A 12500-nucleotide genomic window follows, 5' to 3' on the forward strand; every position below is an offset into this window, starting at 1 on the left:
TAGCCAACCTGACCAACGTCCACCTTCTGGCTGTCTCTGCAAAGGGCGATCACCTCCACATCAACGCTGGGTAAGCTCCCTTCGCGTCCGTCGTGTTCGCCCCCTACCAGGGAGGTGTGTTGGCCCGTCTGACTGTGGACGGAAGAGACGCTGTCTTTGTCGTGGTCGTGGGGTGCGTGTGTCCTTCCCATTGCTGTCGGCTGACTGCTGTTGCTGTTTTCTTTCTCCACGTCTGAACTATCCTTCACGTCCCTGTAGTCGGTGGCGGGGTTATCGAAACTGAGGCCGTCGTCCTCGTCGCTCTGACTGTCGGAAAACATGTGGACTGTCCAATCAGAGTGCGGTCTGGACGTCGGCTTCGCTCTCGAGGCCATGGGTGGTGGTGTCAGGTCGTTCAGTTGGTTTCTTCTTTGCTGCTGCTGTTGTTGTTGTTGCTGTTGTTGTTACTGTTGGTGGTGGTGGTGGTGGTGTTGATGCTGCTGCTGCTATCCTCGTTGAGTGTCAAGCTGCGGATTTCAAGCTGTTGAAGATCATCTGTCCGAGAACGCAGAAGAAAATATTAATTTTTTCACACACACACACACACATATATATATATATATATACGCACGCACGCATGTACGCACGAACGCGCACACACACACACACACACACACACACACACACACACACACACACACTGCACTGCATTGCACTACACTGACACTACACTATTTGTTCACACATAATACGCATGCAAGCAATCCTAGCTTTTTCTTTCCGCAGCACGCAGTCTACCCTTCTTCTTCTTTGGTATATATGTGTGTGTGTGTACGTGTGTGTGCGTGTGTGTGTGTGTGCGTGCGTGTGTGTATGCGTGCGTGCGTGCGTGCGTGTGTGTGTGTGTGTGTGTGTGCGTGCGTGTGTGTGTGCGTGTGTGTGCGTGTGTGTGTGTGCGTGTGTGTGCGTGTGTGAGTGCGTGTGTGTGTGTGTGTGTGTGTGTGTTGTCTTCGGCGGTACAAGTTTGTTGTTTGTTTGTTTTCTACGGTACTTCTCACATAGCTAAGACGACCCTGCTTACTGTAGGAAGTATGCCCTCTGTAGGTACAATTTGACCTAACAATTCTGATGAAGCCTTATCTGTCGTGCGGAAAACCATAACTAGACATGATATTGATACCCGTCAGACACATGCAACAGCCAAGTGGTTAAAGTGTTGGACTTTACAATCTGAGAGTCCCGTGTTCGATTCCCGCACACGGCGCTTGGTGGGTAAAGGGTGGAGGATCCCACCCCCTCCATCCCACACCACCCCCTCCATCCCACACCACCCCCACCCCACCCCGACCTCCCAGGTCAACAGATATGCAGACCTGCTAGTGTCTGAACCCTCCACGTGTGCTGGAAGATCTAATACGCACGTTAAAGATCCCGTAATCCATGTCAGCGTTCGGTGGGTTGTGGAAACAAGAACATGCCCGGCATGCACCCCCCCCCCCTACCCCTATGGCCCACCCCCTCTCTCCCAGAAAACGGAGTATGACTGCCTACATGGCGAGAGAAAAAAAAAATGTCATGCACGTATAGGTCCACTGTGTATTCCACGAATGAAAGTGTCGCAGCCCACGAAGGAAGAAGAAGAAGAAGGAGAAGAAGAAGGAGAAGAAGAAGGAGAAGAAGAAGAAGAAGAAGACGGAGAAGAGTTTTCAGTTTCAGTAGCTCAAGGAGGCGTCACTGCGTTCGGACAAATCCATATACGCTACACCACATCTGCCAAGCAGATGCCTGACCAGCAGCGTAACCCAACGCGCTTTGTCAGGCCTTAAGAAAAAAAAAAAAATAAATAATAGATAAATACATAAAAAAGAACTACTACTAATAATAATAATATGTATAAGGCGCAAAAACTTGATGGAGTCAACTATAAGCGTACAAAATAAATATTTTAAAAAATAATAATAATAATAAAATGAAATTAAAAAATAAATAACTAAATAAATAACTAAATGTGACTGTTACTAGTGTTAGTGTTACAACCGTTTCTCTTCAATCTTTATCACACCCACAATACCTATTTTAGACGGAGAAGAAGAAGAAGAAGAAACGTGTGTATGAAAGGTGTTCACCGAGGCACGCAGGCCTCAGTCACATTGCTATCTTCCAAGTTCGCCAGAGACTGGAGTCTCGCACAGACCTTTTTATTTATTTTTTTTTTTTTTTTTTTAATCATTATCTGAACCATCCGACATCATTTGTGTTATAAGACAACACAATGCAGTACAATAGACTACAATAACATACATCACCACACAATACAACACAATAATTTCAATACAACACAGTACAAAACAATAAGTACAATACAACATGAACCATAATAACAAAACATGATTTCAGTAAAACACAACACAAATGAAATACACCAAAGCGCAACAAAAAAAAAACAAAAAAAACTCAGTATCAGTGATGATGGAGTCTCCCGTCGGACCGACGGATGAGTAGGCAGGCAGGCTTTTATGTCGGTGTGTGTCCTCACATGGGAAAAGTATCAATTCACACAACAAAATACAACAGCGGCTTGACCGATCACGACGCAAAACGATCCAACAAAATACATCGCGACGCGCTTCAACGAAACGCAACTAAGAAATCATTAAAACAACACAGTCACAATGTACATCATGTACAACGCAAATCAAGGATGTGCAACACAACTGCATGATATGAAAGTAGGAAACAGCAGTGTACGTTTCACAACACCACTCCACATCACACCACACCACACAATAGCACACCACACCGCACAATAGCACACCACACCACACCGCACCGCACCGCACCACACCACACCACACCGCACAATAGCACACCACACCGCACCACACCACGCCACACCACACCACACCGCACAATATCACACCACACAATATCACACCATACCAATTACCACACTATCACACCACTCCACACTGCATCACACCACACAACACGCACCACATCACACCACACTACACACACCACACCACACACCACACCACACCACACACACCACACCACACACACCACACCACACCGCACGACACACACCACACCGCACCGCATCACACCACACTACACACACCACACCGCATCACACCACACCACACACCGCACCGCACCGCACCGCACCACACCACACCGCAATACAAGACAAGACAAGACCAGTGAGTTGTCACACGGACAGGATGCAGAACGCCATGCAGCCTGGTGAAATACACCCCGGTGTAACAGGCCGAAACCTATCCCTGGCTGGTTCTTACCCCGGGTAAGAACCAGCCTATTTGTTTTTGTATTTGTATTTGTATTTCTTTTTATCACAACAGATTTCTCTGTGTGAATTTCGGGCTGCTCTCCTCAGGGAGAGCGCGTCGCTATACTACAGCGCCACCCTTTTTTTGTGTATTTTTTCCTGCGTGCATTTTTGTTTGTTTTTTGTTTTTCCAATTGAAGTGGATTTTTCTATAGAATTTTGCCAGGAACAACCTTTTTGTTGCCGTGGGTTTTTTACGTGCGCTAAGTGCATGCTGCACAAGGGACCTCGGTTTATCGTCTCATCCGAACGACTAGCGTCCAGACCACCACTCAAGGTCTAGTGGAGGGGGAGAAAATATCGACGGCTGAGCCGTAATTCGAACCAGCGCGCACAGATTCTCTCGCTTCCTAGGCGGACGCGTCACCTCTAGGCCATCGCTCTACTTGGCCTAGGCCAATTCATACCCCTCCTGGCTGGAATATACCCCGTGTACACTTCGCTCACCCGACCAGTCTGTATCACAATTACATTGATGATGATAAAGATGATGATGATCGTGATGATGATGATAATAATAATAATGGGAATTTGTATAACTCGTTCTAACGCTCGACGGGCGCAATAGCCGAGTGGTTAAAGCGTTGGACTGTCAATCTGAGGGTCCCGGGTTCGAATCACGGTGACGGCGCCTGGTGGGTAAAGGGTGGAGATTTTTACGATCTCCCAGGTCAACATATGTGCAGACCTGCTAGTGCCTGAACCCCCTTCGTGTGTATATGCAAGCAGAAGATCAAATACGCACGTTAAAGATCCTGTAATCCATGTCAGTGTTCGGTGGGTTATGGAAACAAGAACATACCCAGCATGCACACCCTCGAAAACGGAGTATGGCTGCTTACATGGCGGGATAAAAACGGCCATACACGTAAAAGCCCACTCGTGTGCATACGAGTGAACGCAGAAGAAGAAGAAGTTCTAACGCTCAAGCCACTTTGCAATCAATGCAAAAAAAGTGATGTGATGATGTTCGTCAAAAGGTGATGTGATGATGTTCGTCAAAAAAGTGATGTGATGATGTTCGTCCTTCGGATTCGAAGATGACCATGGCTTCAAGAGTCAGATGGAAGATCGGTGGCTGTGGGTCCAGAGGTGACTGGTGAGGCCAGTCCGGGCCCTGAAGTCTCGCCCACACGTGGGACACAAGTGAGTGGGTGCTGTTGTGGCAGTGGATGCTGCTCGGGCCTTGCGCACAGCACGCTTTCGGTGCGCTTCGGTGATGCGCCTGGCTTCCGCTGCACGGGCTTCTGTGGTGATTATGCTGTGGCAGGCTGGACGGTCCAGAGCAAGTGTCTCCCACGTGTTGATGTCGACGCCCAGGACTTTGAGGGACGCTTTGAGGCAGTCTTGGTAGCGTTTCTTCTGTCCTCCAACTGAGCGCTTGCCCTGACAGTTTTCCGTACAGCAGCTGCTCAGACAGCCGTCTGTCTGGCATTCTGACCACATGTCCAGCCCACCTGGCTTGGGCTTTCTGCAGGAGGGTATAGACGATGCAGAGGCCAGCTCGTTCCAGGACTTCCGTGTCGGGGACTTTCTCCTGCCACCTGTGGAGGAATCTACATATACAGCTCAGGTGGAAGCGGTTGAGCTGTTTGGCGTGTCTGCAGTAGACAGTTCAGGTCTCGCTGGCGTAAAGGAGGGTGGTAAGGACCACTGCACAGTAGACCTTCAGCTTAGTGGTAGAGCCGAGTCGTCTCCGCTCCCAGACGTTCTCACAGAGTCTCCCAAAGGCGGCGCTGACTTAGGCAATCCTGTTTTTGACGCTAGCGTCCATGTTCAAACACACAAACACACACACCACCACCACCCTCACGTGCCATGCCACGCCCGTCCACATCATGTTCACTTTCAGACAACATAAGGTCGAAGTTCTCCCAGGTCTATATTCGCCAAGGTCTAAGTTCCCCCAGGCCTATGTTCCCCCACAGCTGACCATGGTTGACCACAGTTCAAGAGTGCTCAAACTGCATTATGTTGTCGCATTTGTACATTTTGCCTTTGAAGATGTTTGACCGCTGCATGACCACTATCAGAGTTCAGCTTGCATCATACTGTATGCAATACTGCAAAGTTTTAGCAGATTTCACTATACTGTTGGCCATTACTGACCATTACTTGCCACTGCTGACCACTACGTCAAATTCTTCAGATTACGTTATTTTGTCACATTTGTGCATCATCAAGAAGTCCTGATTTTTTTGATTTTTTTTTTTTATTAACTACAAACTGACCACTGCTGACCGCTGACCACCACTGACCGTTGACCATTGCTGACCACTGCTGATCACTGACAACCACTACCCAGTGACCACCACTTACCACTACTGACCACTACAGTCCACTGACTACTACTGGTCACTGCTGACTGCTATCCACAGCTGCCCACCACTGACCGCTGACTACTGCTGATCACCACTGACCACTACTGACCACTGCTGGCCATCATATACTGACCATTAACTACTATTGACCACTGACCACCGATGACATCCATTGACCACTGATGACCACTGACTAATGCTGACCACCACTGACCACTGCTGAGCAACACTGACCACTACTGACAGCTGACTACCACTGACCACTAGCACTACTGATCACTTACAACCGCTGACTACTGACCGACCAGAACAAACCACTGACCACTTATGACTATTGACCTCTGACCACTACTGACCACCACTGACCACTGACTTCTGCTAACCACTGACATTACTGTCCTCTAATAACCACCGTTGCCCATTACTGACCACTGCTGACCGATGACTACCACTGACTACTGCTGACCACCGCTGACCACAATCACAGAGCACCATTGACCACCACTTACCACCGCTGAGAACCACTGACCACTATATACGGACCACTACTGACCACTACTGACCACCATTAACCGCAGAAACTACTGACCACTGCTGACCACTACATACTACTGACTACCGCTGAACATGACTGACCACTACTGACCGCCACAGATCACCACTGACTGGTGACCACCGCCGACCACTATGGACCACTGACCACCACTAAGCACCGCTGACCACTACTGACTGCTGACCATTGACTACTGCTGACCACTGCTGACAAGCACCCAGAAGTGTATGCATGATTAAACAAACATATGTTTAGGGGAACATAGACTTGTGGGGGGGGGGGGGATACAGACCTGGGGGAACACCGACCTGGAGTGATATAGAATGGAGGAACATAGACCTACCAAAAACGTTTTTTGGGGAATATCGACCTGGGGGAAAACAGACTGGAAGAACAAAGACCTGGTGGAACAAAGACCCAGAAAACGTAAATTTAGGGGAACATAGACCTGGGGGGGGGGGGGGGGGGGGGTATGGTCCTGTAAGAACTTGTCGCTGGCCGATGGAAAATTCTGGGGAACATAGACCCCCAAATTATCTGCAAACTAAACCGCTAAGCCACCATTTCATGGAGCGTGTGTGTGTGTGTGTAAATAGAATAGAATAGAATACTTTTTATTGTCATAAAACCTTAACGTTTATAAGACACAATGAAACATAAACATGAGCTTATTAAGAAAAGAAAAGAAACATTCATGAACAAATTTCGCCAGCCTTGGCTGTATTTCTGTTAGAAGGATCAATTCACTAGGCTTTGCATTTGTGTGTGTGTGTGTGTGTGTGTGTGTGTGTGTGTGAATCAGAATCAGAATCAGAATCAGAATCAGATGTCATGAAAAACGTGAATGAAAGGTTTATAGACACAACAATAAAGGGTGTGTGTGTGTGTGTGTGTGTGTGTGTGTGTGTGTGTGTGTGTGTGTGTGTGTGTGTGTGTGTTGTTTGTCTCTTTTCTTGCTCTTTGATTGTTTAGTGGAGATACCTTTCTTCAATACCTTCATTTTCTTTCTTGTTTCTCTTCTCGGTTTCTTCTTTCTTCCCTGTTCATTATCTTAAAAAAAAATATAGTTTAAAGTTTCATTCATCCTTTCTCTCCAGTTGCTTATGGAGGACTGCTAGTAAATGATACTTTTTCGCCCAAAAGAAGACATTCAAATACTCAACACTATAACTTAATAAGAAAACGCAAATATGTTTCAAATAACAATTAGCATTTGAGTGGGCAAATTGATAAACTTACTTATGGCTAACAAATTCCATCTGCTTCCTATGAACAAAAAAACAACAAACAACAAACAAATAAAAAACAAAAATGAACACATACTTCAGAGACAAATATTTTTCACGCACACGCTTGTTTCGGAAGTCATTATGCTTTGTGCATTCCATAATAAAATAGAACTCATCCCCAATCACAGCCATATTACAAACCTTGCATAACCGCAACTCTCGTGGTGTGCCACTACATCTCCCTCTTTCAATTTCCAATTCAAGATTACCAAGCATAATTCACCAAAAGCAATCACTGTACATCAGAGCGACTGAACGTCTCTAGGAACGAACTTCATGTGCAAAGATAATATCAGTTAAAAACAGGTGTTCCATATCGAAAAATTTCATTGCAAATAAGCAAGTTTATTGATTACTTTCCAGTTTTGAATAAAAGCCCATTGGTAATAAATATTGTGTGAAATATATTCCTTGCAGTTCACATACACTTCACTCTAATGTTGTTAATCTTGGCACTCTTCAATATCAATGTATTTCAGAGAAAAAGAGAGGGGGTAAGAAATGGCCCAGAGGATATAAACTGGCCTCGGCCAAACTATACCCCGGGTATGATGAAGCCCAGGCCAGTTCTTACGGGGATAAACTCTGGCCCAGGCCAGTTCTGACGGGGATAAACTCTGGCCCAGGCCAGTTCTGACGGGGATAAACTCTGGCCCAGGCCAGTTCTTACGGGGATAAACTCTGGCCTAGGCCAGTTCTTACGGGGGTAAACTCTGGCCAGGGTAAGATCTGGCCTGTTACACCGGGTACCTTGACAAGGGAACAATGCCACAGGTGCGTCACTTTTCATCCGGGGTGGATGGCGGCACCCGACCCGACACGTCCCCTCAGCTGATATCCGATTCCCTCGTAAACGCGTATTAACACACACACACACACACACACACACACACACACACACACCTAACTCTGCATGATTCTTTCTGGCAGGCTTCTGATTATCTTAAAAACCATTCATTACCTGGTCTTACACGACGAGGAAGTTCGCCCTAACTGTACACACACACACACACTCTCTCTCTCTCTCTCTGTGTCTCTGTCTCTCTCTCTCTCTCTCTCTGTCTCTGTCTCTTTCTCACTGACATATACACACACAAAGGCTTTTAAATTTTGACAACGAAGGCCACTTGCACATAATATATATATATATATATATATATATATATATATATATATATATATATATATATATATATTAACTCGTGAGTTTAATGTATCCGTTCTTCCGTGGGGCTGTAAGCGCGGAGGCACATGTTCGTCAGAGCCCCCCGCACTATATGCAAGCACGCGCGCAAGAACGTACACTATAGACGCGCGCGCGCACACAAACGCACATACATCTATACTGGTATATACATGCTATCTATCTTTGCACAGAGGACACAGTAACATGCATGCTGCCTCCCACACGCCCTATACCTCCCCCTCCACTTTCTTTTCCTCCCATCTCATATTACTTAAGAGGTGAAAAACGTAATACCTAATTCCGAAAACTATTACAACTACACATATTACATACATGCGCGCACACATGCATAAAATCAACTACCCTCCTAACTACTGTTTAACTCACTCAGTACGGCCAGTCCTCTCTTCTCCTCTACACAGACCCCTCGGATGTCCAGTGGGTGTCTCAATGACCCAACCTTTAGCTTCCGTCGTCAGAATTGTGGTATTCTTTGTCAACATTCACCTCTTCAGTATAAGAGCCTTCCGCTTGCAATATTTTGATGGTGGTAATTGGGGTGAAACGCTGTTAACGTCGTCTCTTTCACCGTTCGTATGGAGAGAGTTAACCTGTTAACCAATACAGACAGGCCTACGATCCTCCTGACACGCAAAGTAGCAAGTGCGCAAAAACACAACTCAGTATCAGTATCAGTAGCTCAAGGAGGCGTCACTGCGTTCGGTCAAATCCATACGCTACACCACATCTGCCAAGCAGATGCCTGACCAGCAGCGTAACCCAACGCGCTTGGCCAGGCCTTGAGAAAAAATATTAAAATAAAATAAAATAAAATAACAAAACGTTTATCCACTCCGGAGGAAAAAGTGAAGGTGTGTGTGTGTGTGTGTGTGTGTGTGTGTGTGTGTGTGTGTGTGTGTGTGTGTGTGTGTGTGTGTGTGTGTGTGTGTGTGTGTGTGTGTGTGTGTGTGTGTGTGTGTGTGTGTGTGTGTCTGTGTCTGTGTGTGTGTGTGTCTGTGTGTGTGTCTGTGTGTGTGTGTGTGTGTGTGTGTGTGTGTGTCTGTGTGTGTGTGTGTCTGTGTGTGTGTCTGTGTGTGTGTGTGTGTGTGTGTGTGTCTGCGCGTGTGTGTGTGTGACTGTCCTCTCTATCCAAGGACGAAATAAAAGGCAATGTGTCATTTCCTTCCTCCCAAATCGTGCTAAAAATACAGAAGACAAATGAAAGATGATAATCCTGAAATATTTGACTGTCCTCTGTGTGTGTGTGTGTATGTGTGTGTGTGTGTGTGTGTGTGTGTGTGTCTGTCTGTCTGTCTGTGTGTGTGTGTGTCTGTCTGTCTGTCTGTCTGTGTCTGTGTGTCTGTCTGTCTGTGTCTGTCTGTCTGTCTGTGTATGTGTGTATGTGTCTGTCTGTCTGTCTGTGTCTGTGTCTGTCTGTCTGTCTGTGTCTGTCTGTCTGTCTGTGTCTGTGTGTCTGTCTGTCTGTCTCTGTGTGTGTATGTGTCTGTCTGTCTGTCTGTCTGTCTGTCTGTCTGTATCTGTGTGTCTGTGTGTCTGTCTGTCTGTCTCTGTGTGTGTGTATGTGTCTGTCTGTCTGTCTGTGTCTGTGTGTCTGTCTGTCTGTCTCTGTGTGTGTATGTGTCTGTGTGTGTGCCTGTCTGTCTATGTCTGTGTGTCTGTCTGTCTGTCTGTCTCTCTGTGTGTGTATCTGTCTGTCTGTCTGTCTGTGTCTGTGTGTCTGTCTGTCTCTCTGTGTGTGTATGTGTCTGTCTGTCTGTCTGTCTGTGTCTGTGTGTCTGTCTGTCTGTCTGTCTCTGTGTGTGTGTATGTGTCTGTCTGTCTGTCTGTCTGTCTGTGTGTCTGTCTGTCTCTGTGTGTGTGTATGTGTCTGTCTGTCTGTGTCTGTGTGTCTGTCTGTCTGTCTGTCTGTCTGTCTGCCCGCCTGTGTGCCAGTGTGGCTCTCTGTGTATTTGTTGTTTGTTTTGTTTTATTTTAAAAAATATGATAAAAAAAAAGAATCCATACCTAAATGTTACGTTTTCGGGAATAGGCCTAACAAATCCAACGCAAAACGAAATTCAACATGACAAGAATTTAGACACGCGCACAACAAGCTCAGTCGCCTAAATTTCACCATTTCGGGACCCGGAAGATCGGATTTTTTGTAAGAACCGCGCGTGTTAATTGATCAACTGGAATGCATTGTATGTTCACACGGTGTACATGATGAAGAGCATAAACTGGGGGTGAAGTTAGGGTACATTCGAATCGGAAACCCCATATGCCTATTGATTCCAGATCACGCCAATATATCAAGCATCACTCCAGGTACCACATTCAAATTATCTATCTGGAAATGCGCTCGTAAACCTCCTTGGAATGGAACTGATGCGCCGTAATTGACAGTAACAGGACTGACAAGTCTGATAAATTTTTGCATGGACAGTGTGTTGTCAAGGACAACGCCGAGGTTCCTGACTGAACTGGAAAGAGGGATGGATGTACTGCCAAGTTTGATTGTGTTAGTTGTGATGGAAAAGAGTTTTTTGTTTAGTTCCTATGATCATTGCTTCAGTTTTGTCCGCGTTCAATTGTAACTTATTTAGAGTCATCTGGTTTTGAATGTCCAGGAAGCAGTTGGATGTTTCTTGCAAGAACGACGACAATCTTTCATGGGTATCACTCTTCTGGAGTTGAGTATCATCAGCATAAGAATGATGACTGACATTATGGCGGCTGATGATTTCAGCGAGAGGAGCAGTGTACAGTATGAAGAGCACTGGGCCAACAACAGATCCCTGTGGGACTCCGTGTTCGATTTTAAAGGGTTCAGACTGGAAATTATCAAAAATAACAGACTGGAATCGATCAGTGAGATAAGATTTGAACCAGTTTAGAACAGTGCAGTTGATACCAAATGTAAAATGAAGACGGGAAAGAAGGAGTGAATGGTCTATCGTGTCAAAGGCGGCTGACAAGTCGAGAAGAGTGAGAAGGGAAATTTTTCCTGAGTCGGACGCTAGCAGTAGATTGTTCAGGATGTGAAGGAGAGTGGTGCTGTGGTCAGCACGATATGCAGACTGAAAAGGGTGAAGGAGATTGTTGAAACAAATGTGGTTGTTGAGCTGCTTCAGGACAATTTTTTCAAGGAGTTTGGACAAGAATGGAAGATTAGAAACTGGTCGATAGTTGGGTTTTTTTTTCAAAATGCTTGCATCAAGGTTGAGTTTCTTCAGAAGAGGCCGGACGATTGCAGTTTTAAAAGTGGATGGAAACGTTTCAGTGAGAAGGGATGAGTTGACAATATTGGTGATTGTGGGGAGAAGCTGTGAGACACACTGGGAAAAAAACAGAGGCTGGTATAGGATCGAGCTCACATGATTTTATTGTCATTTCTTTCAGGATTTCATGGACTTCTGTTTCAGTCAATGAATTAAAGGAGTGCCATTGAATTGAGGATCAGGATGAGTAGGTTGAAAAGGCATTTGGTCTAAGATGGTACGAACGAATATTTTGGACTCTGTCGAAAAACAAAGAAGAAAAGACATTGGGTAGTTCAGATAAAGTGTAGGTAGAAGGAAGAGGAGTCTTTTTTGCAGTACCGAGAAGATTTGACATGATAAAGAGATTTGGTGGATGTGGCATCGAGCACTTGAGAAAAAAGTTTGTCTTCGCTGATGAGATCATATGTTTGACTTTATTTGTTTTCGGAAGATCTGATTGTGGACTTTCAGTATTGCCATCGCCGTTCCAAATGGCGACATTTGCGTTTTGCAAGTCGAATATTTGTGTGTGCCATGGGGCGGAAGGTCTATCGGGGAGC

At 45.8% G+C, this 12500-nt stretch overlaps 1 protein-coding gene across 2 annotated transcripts in view; it reads right to left on the reverse strand.

The window, feature by feature from the left end:
* The window catches only part of LOC143290523 (uncharacterized), a 33756-nt gene that overhangs the window by 18634 nt on the left and 2622 nt on the right, over positions 1–12500 (reverse strand). For both annotated transcript variants that reach the window (XM_076600036.1, XM_076600037.1), the window contains exon 2: positions 1–534. This exon is cut by the window's left edge and continues 638 nt beyond it. In XM_076600036.1, coding sequence (XP_076456151.1) covers positions 1–374 — 374 coding nt within the window. In that variant the 5' untranslated portion in view covers positions 375–534. The remainder of the gene's footprint in view (positions 535–12500) is intronic.

This window comes from Babylonia areolata, chromosome 15 (assembly GCF_041734735.1).
Source record: "Babylonia areolata isolate BAREFJ2019XMU chromosome 15, ASM4173473v1, whole genome shotgun sequence".
NCBI lineage: Eukaryota > Metazoa > Mollusca > Gastropoda > Neogastropoda > Buccinidae > Babylonia > Babylonia areolata.